At 35.9% G+C, this 16,906-nt stretch overlaps 4 protein-coding genes across 4 annotated transcripts; 2 read left to right on the top strand and 2 right to left on the bottom strand.

Moving 5' to 3' along the window:
• The first annotated feature begins 12 nt into the window (after positions 1–12).
• Positions 13–4,149, top strand: LOC149731743 (transmembrane protein 143-like). The gene is made up of 8 exons (XM_089884304.1): positions 13–284; positions 383–554; positions 798–1,099; positions 1,550–1,680; positions 1,962–2,078; positions 2,316–2,471; positions 2,826–3,007; positions 3,274–4,149. The coding sequence occupies exons 1-8, from the start codon at positions 219–221 to the stop codon at positions 3,522–3,524; spliced, it is 1,377 nt and encodes a 458-aa protein (XP_089740430.1). The 5' UTR covers positions 13–218; the 3' UTR covers positions 3,525–4,149.
• Positions 4,150–4,637: 488 nt separating this feature from the next.
• LOC149731740 (beta,beta-carotene 15,15'-dioxygenase-like) lies at positions 4,638–16,802 on the top strand. Its single transcript, XM_089884291.1, has 10 exons — positions 4,638–5,555; positions 5,797–5,908; positions 6,190–6,327; positions 6,541–6,682; positions 7,113–7,260; positions 7,706–7,923; positions 8,044–8,313; positions 8,485–8,676; positions 8,891–9,005; positions 16,251–16,802. Exons 1-10 carry the CDS (start codon positions 5,462–5,464, stop codon positions 16,394–16,396), a joined length of 1,575 nt encoding a protein of 524 aa, XP_089740417.1. The 5' UTR covers positions 4,638–5,461; the 3' UTR covers positions 16,397–16,802.
• LOC149731742 (costars family protein v1g158749-like) lies at positions 9,293–10,393 on the bottom strand. The gene is made up of 2 exons (XM_089884362.1): positions 10,228–10,393; positions 9,293–9,782 (listed from the first exon to the last, which is right to left on the bottom strand). The coding sequence occupies exons 1-2, from the start codon at positions 10,286–10,288 to the stop codon at positions 9,595–9,597; spliced, it is 249 nt and encodes an 82-aa protein (XP_089740488.1). The 5' UTR covers positions 10,289–10,393; the 3' UTR covers positions 9,293–9,594.
• Positions 10,670–16,183, bottom strand: LOC149731741 (uncharacterized). The gene is made up of 6 exons (XM_089884325.1): positions 15,683–16,183; positions 15,515–15,602; positions 15,281–15,452; positions 11,353–11,568; positions 11,075–11,166; positions 10,670–11,010 (listed from the first exon to the last, which is right to left on the bottom strand). Exons 1-6 carry the CDS (start codon positions 16,053–16,055, stop codon positions 10,854–10,856), a joined length of 1,098 nt encoding a protein of 365 aa, XP_089740451.1. The 5' UTR covers positions 16,056–16,183; the 3' UTR covers positions 10,670–10,853.
• Positions 16,803–16,906: the final 104 nt, after the last annotated feature.

The raw sequence follows: 16,906 nt of genomic DNA, 5'->3' as shown, positions 1-16,906 counted from the left end.
TTCACTACAACACAGCTGTTCGTTTAATAATCAGAACAAATTTTCTGCGTCAAAGAAAGGCGTATTTAAAAATACAGGTTACGTTTAATTAATTGCAAAATTAATGCTATACAAGACTTTGCATCAGCATTATTACGAAATGTTAGAACTATTTTAAACAGTGTTAATGTATTTTTAATAAAAGACACCAAAATAATGGTTTAGTAAGAAAACTTGAAATGTTATCTGTTTGTCTTAAATGTTTGCCAGGTGCTAAACGAAGCACGTATGTTTGTACTAAAAAGGTAAGCAATCTTTTTTGTTTGTTTTGATATATAATTTCCACAACCTGAATACCTAAGATTGACTGATTGTATAATAAAAATATATTTGATTTTTCAAGGTTCTGAAAATTTCTTGTACGTCAAATCGGACGCTGTTTTTATCCAAAAAAAACAATGAAAACCCAACAACTTGTGAGGCAATTCCTGATCCTATTCGTATGAGAAGATCACAGTGTATTCAGGAACTCTGCAATCATTATGTTAATTCACCAGATTATGCTCCAAAGTCAGGTGTGTTGGTGGTTTTGCAGCTAATTTGTTATATCACCAGCTATTTTCGGCCTAAATCTCGTGTTCAATGGCAAGTAATGCTGCAGGACCCTAATCTTGTACAAATAAAGCTTTGTGTTATTAAAAACTCCCTTAAACACGGTAACGTTCAGTTAGGATGCAAGCGTCTATAACACTGAGCAAAGACACTGGACAAAAGTTTCGTTCACCTGCATCAATAGCTTATACAGAGTTTTTTTACAGAACCTGGTGTCAAATCATGGCCCCATCACTTCATCACCGCTTCTCATGTTTTGGAAACTTATCTCCTTCTTCGCCACCATAAGGGAGCAAAAACCCTGATGCATCGGTTCGCAAACATTGATCCAGACAGATCAGAAGTCCCTGAGATTAGTTCTTTCACAGTACAACACGAGCATTCATTAGAAGAGTTATCCTTTATGACACAGTTTGCATTCACTCTTAAGCGAGCAGGTTACCATGAAGTGCATCAAGATATTATCATTGAGTGTTTGAAGAAACAACATAAGTACGGGAACATTGAAGTAAGGTTTATGGTTATATTAACTTAATTTATTCTGTTACTTCCACTACCAGGCATAAGGTACATATTCTTTCAATGGCTCATCTGAAATGTACGAAAATCACTGTTATTGCATACCAAATAAACCGTTAAAAGATTATCAACTTAATTTATGTTAAAGATAACATTTTTTCGCTCTAGTTTTTACTTGTACACTCATGTTATAGTGTAGTTATAGAAAAACTGGTATTTTTTCATCAGGTGTAGACTACATATTGTAGTACTGATTGGTTATCATTTGTCCATTATAGTGGGCCAATCCTGGTCTAAATCCCAGGACCTATCGCGTACCCTGCTACAAAACCTCATCCACATAAAAAAGCACGATTGGTTATCATACTGATTTTAAACAATGGTTATTTTAAGAATAAATTAACGTAAGCCACATGTGACAATTATGACCACTTTCCAGCTGTCTGTCAACTTTGAAGATTATGAATTTGCTCGCTTTTGGATCTATGGTAGAAATAAGATTTTGGAACAAACAAGTGATTCTGAATACTTATGGAAGGCAATGTTTAGTGATGATAATGTGAAAACAAGGCAAGCATATTTTAGTTGTTGTAAAAATTAAATGCTACTACATTAGATTACTATAAAGATTGTTTGGTTAAACTTTACGTTGTCCGCCACTAGACCGCCAATCTATAAGTTAGTTGACCAAACATTATTTGACCGATCAGTTCCAAGTAATATAAAGTAAATATATTGACCCATGGACTGTTGTTAATTGTTTAAACAGAAAGGATATTTGAATATTATGTGCTAAAGGTGTCATCCTACCTTATGGAGGATAATATAATGTTTTAAACATATTTATTCAGAACAGTCCACGAGAGAGTTGTGGTAGCTGCACGCAACAGAAACTCAAAGAACATGATCCTGAAAGGTTTCAAAGATGTTCCTGTGGATCATTTTGAAACTCTTCTACCGGAGGCAAAGTAATATTTATGTTAAAGGATACCAACAAAACATTAAAATGTATATGGATATATTTTTATCCAAAAGTAACAATTTTAAAACACAAAACAGCTTATGAAAAATTCCAATAAAAACCTTCTAGAGTAAAAACTGTGGCATAAATCTCCTATGGTGTGCCTTGCTGTAGGGCTTCACCCATATAGAATAAACACTGTTAGTTTACATGGTGTTGTTTTAACATACTTGATTCCCAACAGAGTTCAAATACCTCGTGGTCGCCGTTGGTTCATCAACTTTTCTCTCACTACAACAGCCATGATTGCATTCTTCAATGTTGGGATGACGGTGCTGACTGATTTAAAGCTTGGTTTGGTTTGGATGTTGTCTTGCTTTATTGGCTTCATTACATACAGGTACGAAAAATACACTGAATGTTTATGTAACATGCTTTATTCTTGCATAGTCGCCTTGGTCGGACAGTCGTTATAACACAGGTGTTCTGTTTCATACACCTTGTGCCAGCTTACAGGTTATCATGTTGCGTAAGAGCCCATGACCACAAGTGATGGTTTGGTGAACTGCCTCTGCCAAGCATACCAAATAGGCTTTGCGTTTTGCAATCCAATGTAAGCACCTGGTGTGTTGATTTAATACACACAGTTGTTGTATAACTAATTACTGAACCAGGTCATAGTAAACTGTGGGTTATGCCTGTCCTGTCACAATTTAAACACAGCATCATTATAACTTGCTCTCATTTCTATCAGGTCATACGCAATGTACAAGTCACAGCGTAACAAGTACATTCTTGCATGGAAGAAGATGTTGTATTACAAGAGTACATCAAACAACCGAGGTCTCGTGATGGACGCGATAAACAAAGGGCATGAACGATCGTTGAAAGAAGCGCTCATAGTGTATGGCATAGCGTTGAAACTAACCCAAACAAGTAAATGAATTTTGCTACCAGGCATAATGTAAATAATCTTTTAATGGCTAATCTGGTATAAAAAACGTAATGTATTTCCGACGATTCGTCTGCAAAAAAACGTGGCAGACGAAGCGGAAATATACGACGTTTTTTTCAAACCACTCGAGTTGTTACTGAGAGTAAAAAAACTAAGAGAAATAAATGTGAAGAAAAAAACACCGTACAAAACATATGGTCAATATCAATGTATGGAAAATAATTATGTTCGATTTTTGTCTTCTTAGAAACATCTGTGACGCAGCAGGAAGTGACGTCAGCGGTTCGTACGTGGCTTGCCTCGATCACCGGTACGCAGGAGTCGAGCGAAAATTTATTTTCCTGTTCAGGAGCTTTCAGTTTACTTGAAAGACTTGGCGTGTTATGTCAAACTTCCAATGACGTAGATGGTGACGTCACAGCACACTTCTCAGTCCAGACACCAGACTCAGCAACGCAACAATTACTCGCTAAAGTCACGGCTATAGCTGCCGAATGACGCGTACTATAAATACATACGCATTAACTTTGTCCCATAAGGATAATCATATTTACTGCATCTTTCACTATGTGCAATTTCCACATTGCTTGAATGTTCACTGTGATTTCTCATGTCTATGCATTGTTTCAATACTCGGTAAAATAACAGCTGGTGGCAACGAACATTAATCTCCTACTGCATGGCTTAAGTGGTATAAACGTATGTACAACCTTCTTATGTACTGACCTTGGCATGCTATGCCATCAGCATATGTCTTACTTGCATACACTCTAGTATACTTAAGTGTGATAGAAAAAAAACAAGGACATACTCGTCAGTCCGCGTTAATTTTCATTTCCTATAATAATACAAACTTAAGACAATAACTGAATTATTGCATTAACTTATTTTGCATAAGCTACACTAATCATAGCTTATCTCAGCATGTCTGCTGCTAAATAGCTTGTTTGCTTTCAAGTTATTTTATCCTCAACAATTTCGTTGCCGTGTTTCGTTCACTGTGATATATCTCGCAAGCTGCAAACATTATATTTCTTCAAATCCACAAAACGTTTGCAATGTCTCGTCGTTTTGCAAGTGCTGTTTGCGAAAAAAAGTAATAAAGAGGAAAGTTTCTCATTCATTAAGATGTATTAAGATACCATAAGGATATGTTGCTACGAAAACATAACAGACAAAAATATAGTCCATTCAATGGTATATATAATAAAATATATTATATTTGATTTTTGTCTGTTAGGTTTCGTAGCTTCAGATCTCAACTGTATTTCTTTACATGGGAATCGTTCAACTCTATGAGCGCCTGATAAGGGTCAAATTCGCGGAATTTATTACAGTTAGTTTATTACAGTCTCCACTGTGTCTATCGGTCGTAGTAAATGCCAAATTCCAAACCTTGACTTGCACCACATTCCAGTGTTATAGTTACGTATAGGCACTACATTGAAAAGCTTATAAATATACTACATGACAAAGATGTAACTATGCCAGCCAAATTTGTTTATGTTTATTCACAATCAGTTAGCAATGGTATAGGAGACTCGTGAGAATATTGTTTTATAACTTTTACTGTTCTTTGTTTATTACCAAATAGGGCGAGAAAATAGAATAAAAAGATATTCCTTTTCCCCCCAACTTACTAGATATATTGATAAATAATCAAGTGCAATGTAGCAGCATAATCGTCCTCTTTAGATCGCGCTAAGGACGTTGTATAATCCGCCCAACGCAGGTTTTCTAATTAAAATTTCGATCTCTAAATCTAAATTCCGGGGCGAGCTGATCAATGAGATTGCGGCAAAAACGTCTCCCGCTGATTGTAGAATGAGGTCGATAACCAAATGCGATCACACAATCACTAACGTGAACACAAGTCGTTCAAATCCGATCTTCAGTGTTGAATATGAAAACGATTATAGTCGACAGTAAAAGAAAAGAGAACAGATCGCCAGATTTTCAATATGTATAAATCTGTAAGCGGATTGTAAAACGAGAAAGAAGGTAAATTGATGTATAAACCAACCAATAACTGAGGTTTCTACAGTGATTGTTTAAAACCAGTCGACGTGTCTGTTTTAGCGTTTGTTGTCGATTTTCTTGAGTTGGAAACATAGAATAACAGAAATAGAATAACTAGAATAATTCATACAGCTTTGATATAGTAGGATGGAGAAAGATTGGACACCTTTTACCACACGATATTCAACTATTCTGATCTTGTTTTAAACAATTAAGAACTGTCTATGTGGGTGTGAGGATACAGTTTTAAAATTCTTCGGATGTTCTTTATTCACTACCAAATGGGGCGTAAAAATAGAACAAAAAAGTGTCCCATCTCCTCCCAGACTTCTATATATTCCTAGTTTAACATCCTATAGGTTCAGATTTTGCTGAATAGGCATTTTTAACGTTTTAAAACAACAAGTCCCATAGTAATGGATTTCCCAGTTTCTGCATTCCCTCACTTGACTGCGCTTGCTACAACCAAAAACATCGAATACGCAGAGGCGGTACAAGGAAAAGTTCAAGGTGTGTTATCATTTCGTTATATGGTCGGTCTGTTTACCTGAAAAGTAATCGCATATATTTTTATCTGCGCTGTAGCCAAGTATACGTCTGCTGCCTCTAGTCCAATTAGGGGATTCGAGGGGCGATGCTGCTACCATCGTATACACGGGCATACGAGGTGTATGAAACAAATTACCCTGGTTATTACGACTGTAGTTGCCCCGTCACGCGAGGATAATTAATAATTATTTATACGTTCCAGGTGAGGTTCCAAATTGGCTGAATGGTAGCTGGTACCGTAACGGACCGGGAGTCGTCCATTTCCGAGAGGAGAGCGTCAAGCATTGGTTCGATGGCATGGCGCTTGCAAGAAAGTAAGTTTTATTGGATTAGATACATGTTTATAGAGTCTCTTGCTAAAACCGCAGACTTTTTTCAAGTGTAGTATTGTTGGGTAAAATGTGTGTTTTTAACACATTTATATGTCCCGTATTATACCTAAACAATTAACAACACCGCGTTTAAAAGAGTCGTGAGACTATACGGTTATTTAAGTGTTCAGGTGGTTTTTTTTACCACCAATTAAAACGACAGATAGAATAAAAACATGTCATATCTTACCCCAACCTATTTTAATATTAAAACCAACACACAGGTTCTGCATTGAAGATGGTAAGGTCAGTTACATGAGCAGACTGGTTGACGGCGAGAGTTTGCAGAAGAACACAGCTGCAGGGAGGGTCGTGGTGGCCGAATTTGGAACTACTACTCACTCTGAAGGATTTCTTGGAAGGTTTGTTTTAATTATTATTACTAAGCTTGTGGCGTATTGTACTGTGGGGTGAAATGGGAAACCTTCCGCATATAATATTCGAAAGGTATAGAATAAAAAGGTGTCCGATCCTCCCCCACCCTATACTATAGTATATGTTATAACGTCGAAGTGCGTAGCGCGCCTAATACCTCCATAGTAAGCTACAAATATAAATGGAAGTTATGTTCACAGAGTAAAGAGTGCGTTAACAATGCCAGAATTCACCGATAATTGTCTCATTAACTTCATGAATCTCGGTGATCATCTGTTCGCCATCACTGAAAGCAACTTCATTCGTCAGATCGATCCGGTGACCCTTGATACAAAGGACAAGGTATAACTTGTATACACCAGTAGAAACAGTTCTACTTTCTCGTCCCATTTATGGAAGTAAACAAAAATCAAGAATTATAAAACCGTTTCCGCTTGCGACTCCCACACAGTGTTGTTAACACTCTATTATGTCATTGTTAGCCAAAACATCCACCCATTAAAATAACTTTACGATATAATAACTTTACAAAAAACGATCGCAATTTCAACCAATTAAGGAAACAGTAAATTTTAGTTCTGTTTATATAGCCTATGTTTGTGCTAACGGTATCCATCTTACCCAAACCTATATATACTACGTCATCCACCATACACAAAACCAGTGCTGGCGCAGCCAAGAAAAAAATATTTTTTTTTTAATTTTAATTTTTTTTTAATTTATTTCACAACAATTGTGACCCCTTTTTTATCGACTGCGTCACTACTACTAGGTTGATCTTGCGAAACACCTTCCTATCAACATAATGTCATCTCATCCCCTTGTGGATGGTGAAGGCAACGTCTACACTTTCTCCAGCTCCATATTTAACATGGGAAGAACCAAATACAACTTGCTCAAGTTCACTGCAGCTGCACCGGGTGAGTTAAACTAAGCTGATTATATAGTATAAGGTTGGGGAAGATGGGCCACAATTCATTCTATTTTCTCATCCCATTTGGGAGTAAAAAAAAAAACATTCAAAGAATCGTAAAACCATATCCTCACGACTTCCATTAACCGTTGTTAATTGTGAACAACACGATCGGGATACTGGTATATTATGTGCTAAAGATATCCCGTCTTCTCCCACCATACTAAATATTAGTTCTTGAACTTTAAAAATCAACTGGTGATTAAAGCATGTTTAACGACTGTCGTTTTTGTTGGTAATTTCCATTTCTTCGCTGTTTTAAATAAGCCGACCGCAGTTACTTATGGAGATAAATAAAATGCTAGTTATTTTAGGAACTGATTTAGAAAAGACACAATTCCGGCGTTTATAGATTATTGTTCTGTATTTTAACTCTATTGTTACAAACGTAGGAACTCCGTTGGAAACAATTCTATCGCAGTCGGAATCTATTTGTAGCATCGATTCGTCATGGAGAGTCAGCCCATCATATCATCATAGCTTTGCTATGTCAGAGAAATATGCCGTCTTCGTTGAAATGCCGCTCAAAATTGATATTCCCAAAATGGCGGTCGCACACTTGCGCCACATGTGCTACAGTGATTGCATTGAGGTGTTAGAAGATACCAAGGTAATGTGAAAACAGTGGGAAATAGAAACTCATCTGTTTAATAGCAGTCGATGAAAAAAATCTGCAACTAAGCTTTCCCGTCGTTAAATGCACTTATACGATTATTATTTGCAATTCCAGACTCGCATTTATTTGGTGAACAAGGAGACCGGCAAGCAACATCCAATCACCTTCTTATGTGACCCGCTTATCGTGTATCATCATGTGAATGCATACGATGATGGGGACCATGTGGTATTGGACCTCAGCTGTTACAAGAAAAACAGCTTCTACGACAAGTTCACGATGTCCAATTTGGAAAAGACTCCGCAAGAGTTCTCTAAGTTATTTGACAGCGATGAACAAGCTGTTAAAGCGATGAGGATTGTTCTTCCATTGGCTAATGATTCCGTAAGTATATTATTTGGTGGGAGGAGATATGGAAGTAACCATACACAGAAAGTAATACTGTTGCGCTGTAGTTGTGTAACGTAAGTTATATTAGTATAAATAACATCGATAGGTAAGTAAGTTTCACATCGTTTCTAAAGCATTGTATAACCCATGTTGTTTATCGTATAGAAAACGACAGGGAATCTTGTTTCGGTGGCAAACACCTCGTGCACAGCCGAGTTCCAGGGCAATAACATCTTCTGTACAAGCGAGATGCTGAGTGTGGGAACCGAGTGTGCTGTTATCAACAATAAATACATTGGCAAGAAGTACAAGTATTTCTACAGCCCCGGTGGATTAAAACTCCCACCAGGAGAAATGGTAAGTCTATAGACTATGTTGGGGTATAGGCTTGTGCTAAAAATAAACGAATGGATGTATATTTATACCCTTTATAACATGTTAGTTCTATTCGGCAAACTCCGTGCCCGCTTAAAGTTGCCAAGTCTGTAACATTGTTAGTTTTTTTTTTTTCTCTTTTTTGTAATGTTAAAAAGCAACCATGATCGAAATACAACAACGTTTTGCTTTCCAGTTGACAAAGATTGACGTGGAAACAAAGCAGAGAGTGCAAACTTGGCAGGAGAAAGGTTGTTGGGCGTCTCAACCTGTCTTCGTAGCGAAACCCGGAGCAACACAGGAAGACGAAGGTTAGTTTACTTTTATTTTAATATGAGGAACTCGTTCACTGCGTGTTTTTTGGTGTCAAAATATATCTGTTTGCACTCAATTTACTTCCCAGGTTATAAAGCGTTGATAGTTTTACGATTTAATGAAAACTTGGCTGGCTAATGGCTAGACAAGAGTGTTATATCTCATAGTAACGTTTACATTTATTGTCGCCAAACTCACTCCGCGTGATTGCCAAAGTCTCCGAAATAGTTAAACCGCGGGCAGTTTCTCAAGAACAATACCATTAACGAGTTTCACACAAACATTTCGGAGAAATACAAACAAGTTTAATGTTTCAAAAAGCAAACGTGGAATGCAGTACAATTGTCAATAATGGTTATATTGAGTACAGATTATATTCACATAATACTGCTCTAGTTGGAAGATGATTTGTAACATTTCCAGAGTTACAAAGTTAAAAAAATATTTCAAAAAAAATTTACGTAAATTAATTGAAAAAAAAACGATCGCAGTTTGCAGAAAACTAACGGGAAAATAATAATCCTTATTGCAGCCTCACTAATGTGTGGGTCTAGCTTTAAATCTCCATATATAGCCCTTGATCAATTATTCATCTTTGAGCAAAATAACTTCCACATTATCATGTACGCCTTGTAGTAAAAGTTCGCCAGTGTACATCACTATCTTCTTACGTTTAGCCGCCCTCAATGTCCCAACGAGCGCTTCAAATATATTGGCGCATCTGTCGTCCGAGAACAGAACGCCAAATGTGACAACAAATTGACCGTCAGCATCTAAAATTATAAAATGTGTACAGCACTCAACATAATTATTCAATATGGTATAGCACTGTGGAGTGAGATGGGGCCAATTTTTATTCTATTTTCCCGTCCCATTTGGTAGTAAACAAAGAACATTCAAAGAATTATAAAACCATATCTTCACGACTCCCATAGACCGTTGTTAATTGATAACACGATTAAGATTATTTCAATCTTACGTGCTAAACGTGTCCCATCTTACCCCACAGTAATATATATAGGTTTAGGAGTGTCGGCTACTCAAGAGCACTACTTACATGCTGAGTTAAGTACCATACAGTAATGTGCATGGTTCAAGTCAGTATTGTAATATAGCCTAATCATACATTAAAATATAGCCTAAATTACGTACCACATTTACTCGAAAATAATCAACCTACGCTGTGACATCATTCACTTATAACATTTTAAAACTTACTTTGTTTGCCAAGCCTTTTAATTTCTTCCACCAGCAGTTTTACTTCATGATCTACATTCATGATAAATCTTTCCTTTGTCTTTCGATCACCAAATATCTATATATAAAACCTGTAACATACATTATAACAACATATTTATATAACTTCGGTTTAAACGTTAAAACTGGCGACCTGAATACACCTCTTTTACAATAAGCTTACATTTACCAAACCGAGCTGTATTGACAAGGCACCGGTTCTACAATTGTTTACACGGGCCAGCCCGCCGGCTGATTACGTCATACCACGTCACACTTCACCGCCGATGTGTTTCCGCGAGCAATTTGAGTCAGCAAGTTTCTCCTTATTAGGCAATTTTCGGGAGTTCGCGAGTGCGTTGCCGCGCATGAAATATTATCATTTAAACAGCGCCGATCGCTCGGTACAGGTGATACTGGAACATAACGATAAAAATATTTATTTCATTCGCATAACCTGAACAATAGAACAATAATATAATGTAAATACGTAAAAAGATACAACAACGAAAGAAAAAAGTTTAAAATCATGTCATCGCTGAACGAAGTAAATCGACCAGTAACCGACAAGTATCAAATTACTGATTTGTAATTGCATGAAAAATGATCTACTCTCTGCCGTCCCCAGCGGCTGAAAGTGGCGACAAAGTACAACCCGTTTCTAGTTGTTCCCTCTCAGAGGCGGACCTCGAGTGTTTCAATTGATCGCCCGCCTGGTCACCCTCCGAAATTATGGGAGAAAGTTTTTTAAAGCTTGGAAATAGCCTGAATATAGTTGACATCGGTTATATATACCGGTATTTAAATAGAATATGAAGATCTCTCTTACCCGGTCTCGCCCTTGTTGCAATCAGCGAAAGTACGGATCGGATTTTGATTCTGGATTCCGGTCAACTGTTTCTCGGTGTTTCGTCGTTTTACCTAAAAGCACACATTACAGCAGTTTTATAAATGTCTTAAATAAGCAGCGTTTTAAATCATTTTATTTTTATTTTATGAGTATTGTAGACAAAGCATTTATTTGCTTTTACTTCAGAATCATATTAAGCCACACAAGGCGTTTTTTATGTTACATTGTTGAATACTTTACTGAAACTACACTCCTACCAGCAACTCTGCTATCTTTGCATTCCTTTTTCTACATCGTTCATTGTTCCTCACGTGCATTTGGTTCCTACGTTCAGTAGCCATGCTCATCCTCTGTTCGATTCGCACCAAACCGTTCTCATAGCGTTCCTGGTCTATCTTCTGGACCTGCTCGGTTCGCTTCTTCCATTTTCCAACAACATTTTTGCAGTGTGCTAATCGTTCAGCCATTCTTTCCTAAATTCCAAACAAGAAATGTTACTTGTTTTTGAGTTGCCCTTGCCCCTTGCCCATAGGTTACTGCTTCAAGGTTCGACGCTGCTACCGCTGTGGGTGTATGTATCTTTGGGCAGGACACTTAAAGGCACCAAGGTGATCCTAGAATACAGATATTTTAGCGGCCATTTTCGATACCTTCTACTGGTGCCACCAACCTAAAATTTGGACACTGTACTAACTAGACCCCAGCGGTACCGAATCTAAAATAAAAAATAAAAATTTCGAAAAAATATTAATTATGAATATTAATATTCGTCATAAAAACATACTTATAGAATTTTCTCCCGTTCCAGCTTCGGATATGTTATAGCGCTACGTAATAGCTACAAAATGAAACTTTATTTTCTTTAAAAAAGTGCGGGGATAGATGTTAAATATAAAAAAGTATGATCATAACTCGAATCATATAAATATTATATTTTCGATTTTTTTTGCGAAAATATAACTCACGCATACATCTATGTAGGTCACTAGCATGTTATCCCCATCGAAAAAAAAATTAATTTCATTTTTTTTTTATAACTGAATATTAATATTCGTCATAAAAACATATTTATAGAATTTTCTCCCGATCCAGCTTCGAATATGTTATTGCGCTACGTAATACCTAAAAAATGAAACATCATTTTCTTCAAAAAAGTGCGGGGAAGGGTTCAGAATACAAACAAGTATGAGGGTCATAACCCGAATCATACAAGTATTAAATTTTAAAATATTTCGGCGAAAATATAACTTACGCATGCATCCATGTAGGTCACTCACATGTTATCCCCATCGAAAAAAAATTAATTTCAACTTTTTTTTATAACTGAATATTAATATTCGTCATAAAAACATATTTATAGAATTTTCTCCCGATCCAGCTTCGAATATGTTATAGCGCTACGTAATACCTAAAAAATGAAACATCATTTTTTTCAAAAAAGTGCGGGGAAGGGTTCAGAATACAAACAAGTATGGTCATAACTTGAATCATATAAATATTAAATTTTCGATTTTTTTCGCGAAAATATAACTTACGCATACATCTATGTAGGTCACTAGCATGTTATCCCCATCGAAAAAATAATTAATTTAATTTTTTTTTTTAATTTGAATATTAATATTCGTCATAAAAATATATTTATGAAATTTTCTCCCGATCCAGCTTCGAATATGTTATAGCGCTACGTAATACCTAAAAAATGAAACATAATTTTCTTCAAAAAAGTGCGGGGATGGATGTTAAATATTGCGGAGAGTATTAATTACTCGTATTTTGGGTTATTTACGGTTATCCTGTCCGAACTTACGTACCTGGAAATATACCAAGAATTTTAATTTATTTGTTTCAATTAATACAAAGGATTGTTTGTTCTTGAAGCCTCTAAGATTAGCGCCTTTTATTGATAGGCTCGATCGAATTATCGCAGACAATAATGAATGTCTAAAGGAAAGGAAGATAAACCTGTTTGTTTTAGAAACGCCTGAAGTAGAGGTGCAAGGTCGCTTTCGCCCATATTATGATAATCTTTGCACCTCCGTTATTTAAATTGGCGAATGTGTTCATCTTTGGCATTTAAAGAGTTTTAACGCTGTTGGTAAGGTCCACGAGGAGAGGAGTTTTGTGCAGTTGTAATCCAAACACTTTACTCTAATTTTGTTATAAAAACATTTATGTGGATTAATATGTACTATTTTTGCGTTCGTGCAAAAAAAATATATAAACACGAAATTCGAGTAATTAATACTCTCCGCAATATTTAACATCCATCCCCGCACTTTTTTGAAGAAAATTATGTTTCATTTTTTAGGTATTACGTAGCGCTATAACATATTCAAAGCTGAATCGGGAGAAAATTTCATAAATATATTTTTATGACGAATATTAATATTCAAATTTAAAAAAAAAATTAATTATTTTTTCGATGGGGATAACATGCTAGTGATCTACATAGATGTATGCGTAAGTTATATTTTCGCGAAAAAAATCGAAAATTTAATATTTATATGATTCAAGTTATGACCATACTTGTTTGTATTCTGAACCCTACCCCGCACTTTTTTGAAAAAAATAATGTTTCATTTTTTAGGTATTACGTAGCGCTATAACATATTCGAAGCTGGATCGGGAGAAAATTCTATAAATATGTTTTTATGACGAATATTAATATTCAGTTATAAAAAAAAGTTGAAATTAATTTTTTTTTTGATGGGGATAACATGTGAGTGACCTACATGGATGCATGCGTAAGTTATATTTTCGCCGAAATATTTTAAAATTTAATACTTGTATGATTCGGGTTATGACCCTCATACTTGTTTGTATTCTGAACCCTTCCCCGCACTTTTTTGAAGAAAATGATGTTTCATTTTTTAGGTATTACGTAGCGCTATAACATATTCGAAGCTGGATCAGGAGAAAATTCTATAAATATGTTTTTATGACGAATATTAATATTCAGTTATAAAAAAAAATTGAAATTTATTTTTTTTTCGATGTGGATAACATGTGAGTGACCTACATGGATGCATGCGTAAGTTATATTTTCGCCGAAATATTTTAAAATTTAATACTTGTATGATTCGGGTTATGACCCTCATACTTGTTTGTATTCTGAACCCTTCCCCGCACTTTTTTGAAGAAAATGATGTTTCATTTTTTAGGTATTACGTAGCGCTATAACATATTCGAAGCTGGATCAGGAGAAAATTCTATAAATATGTTTTTATGACGAATATTAATATTCAGTTATAAAAAAAAATTGAAATTAATTTTTTTTTCGATGGGGATAACATGTGAGTGACCTACATGGATGCATGCGTAAGTTATATTTTCGCCGAAATATTTTAAAATTTAATACTTGTATGATTCGGGTTATGACCCTCATACTTGTTTGTATTCTGAACCCTTCCCCGCACTTTTTTGAAGAAAATGATGGTTCATTTTTTAGGTATTACGTAGCGCAATAACATATTCGAAGCTGGATCGGGAGAAAATTCTATAAATATGTTTTTATGACGAATATTAATATTCAGTTATAAAAAAAAATTGAAATTATTTTTTTTTTCGATGGGGATAACATGCTAGTGACCTACATAGATGTATGCGTGAGTTATATTTTCGCAAAAAAAATCGAAAATATAATATTTATATGATTCGAGTTATGATCATACTTTTTTATATTTAACATCTATCCCCGCACAATTTTAAAGAAAATAAAGTTTCATTTTGTAGCTATTACGTAGCGCTATAACATATCCGAAGCTGGAACGGGAGAAAATTCTATAAATATGTTTTTATGACAAATATTAATATTCATAATTAATATTTTTTCGAAATTTTTATTTTTTATTTTAGATTCGGTACCGCTGGGGTCTAGTTAGTACAGTGTCCAAATTTTAGGTTGGTGGCACCAGTAGAAGGTATCGAAAATGACCGCTAAAATATCTGTATTCTAGGATCACCTTGGTCTTAAAGGCGCTTGCCGCAACGAAAGTGTATAGTTACCTGTACGTGGTCATAAGCGAGCACGAGGTGTATAAAACAGAACACCCGTGTTATAACGGATGTCGTTTTTCCGCCACGTGATGATAAATAAGATACATTTATCATTCTTACTTGTGATTTTGTGGTGCTTAAATAGGTATTGTTATAACTTGTATACAATAGTTTCCGACAAAGTTAGACCTTTCGCCTTATTTCTGCTCGTTTTAGTTTGATGTCCAATTCCTCTGCGGTGACTTTCCTTATAGCTCGTCCATAAGATGGTACAATGTATTTCGCTAATGGTGTCACTCGTACTGGGACCTCCATTACCGGCTCATTTTGAACTTCAAAGGATAGGCCAGCTTTGGCCAATCTGTATTCATTGAAATTCGGTTTCGGTATAAAAAGTAACATTCCTATTAAGTTGTCGTTTACCTAAAATTGGTAATTTGACCGGATTTCTTTAGTCCTTCAAGTTCGTCTACAATCTTCTGACCATAATGTACGCCCACTACCTCGAAACCTGTGTAAAAAAGTAATGTTTTGAAAGTTGGATTGAGTAATTGTTAAAGCGAAAATGGCGACAACCAAAGCAAGCTATACCTCCAGCAGTAACTTCATGTTCGTCTATGTGCAAGCACCCATGATCGGTTATGTTTTCTGGCAAATCTTTGACTTCGGTCACCTGGTAGGGGTCCTGGTAATCGAGGCAATATAACCTGCGATCCATCTCCGACAAACAGTCGTCCAGCTGTCCCGGATCACACTGGCATTTGGTTTCACTGCAGCAATTTGGGAGACTGCCCGTTGACTTGTAAACTTGTTGAGGTGTGCCATCGTTGCGTTTCAGGCTTTTGTCGGCCGTCAAACTGTGCCTCTTTTTAGACCTCTTCGTTTTTTCTGGAGCAGGAATTTCCATCGGCTCCAGAAATTTCGGAAGCTTTATTCTTTTTGAGTCGTTGTAGCGGCCGTCCATTTCAAATTTTAAGTCAATACTATAGAACTGGAAAGATGGTTGTCGTCCACAAATCTTTTAAATTTTGTAAAAAATCTGTTGTTGTCCAATTTTTTAAAATTTAAATTTTATTTATTATATAAACAATGTTTGTTTATATATCGTTTATTACGTAAGACAATGCTAATTCTTCTATAACAAATGATGGTTTGCCAGGTATCCTTATGTCATCTGTGGTAAATGAAAACGGAAACCCATTTTTGTTGATGCTGGACGCCAAGAGCTTTACCGAAGTCGCCCGAATCCACTTTGACGCTAATATCCCACCGGATGTTCACGGAGTATTTGTCCCTAAAGCATGAACGCACAATCACCCGCACCAGTATATGGTCAAATGATTGTGATCGTTTTATATTTTTGATGTTGCTTCAGCTTATCATAATCATAACCGTGTTCCTGTGGTTTGTACGTGCTGTATCATTGCTTCAGAGTTTTGTGCCACAGTTACTGTTTATACGTTTTATTCCCCTTCAGAAAATATAACTGCCGACGGTTTTAATACCCTATACATACATGCTTTATCATGACCTGTTTTTTTATAACTTGTCGACGGTTTTATTCACACATAAACAAAAACAATATTTCCATATTCTTTCGTATATACTTTCAATGCTCTGCTTTTATACCATTGGGATGATTTATATCAATCGTCGTGTGCTGGTTTACGCATAGAAAAGTAGTCGCAATTAAAATCAAAAGGCGTTTGCAGTCTTCAGTCGCTTGGATATAGAACGAAATAATGGAATGACCGTTTCACTTCGATCGCGGTCACAAAGATTGTACTCAACGGCAAAAAGGCGGAAAATACCGGT

Source organism: Ciona robusta, chromosome 9 (assembly GCF_009617815.1).
Source record: "Ciona robusta chromosome 9, ASM961781v2".
Lineage (NCBI taxonomy): Eukaryota > Metazoa > Chordata > Ascidiacea > Phlebobranchia > Cionidae > Ciona > Ciona robusta.
The sequence above is the reverse complement of the archived record's forward strand: the minus strand, read 5'-3'. Positions and strand labels throughout refer to the sequence as shown.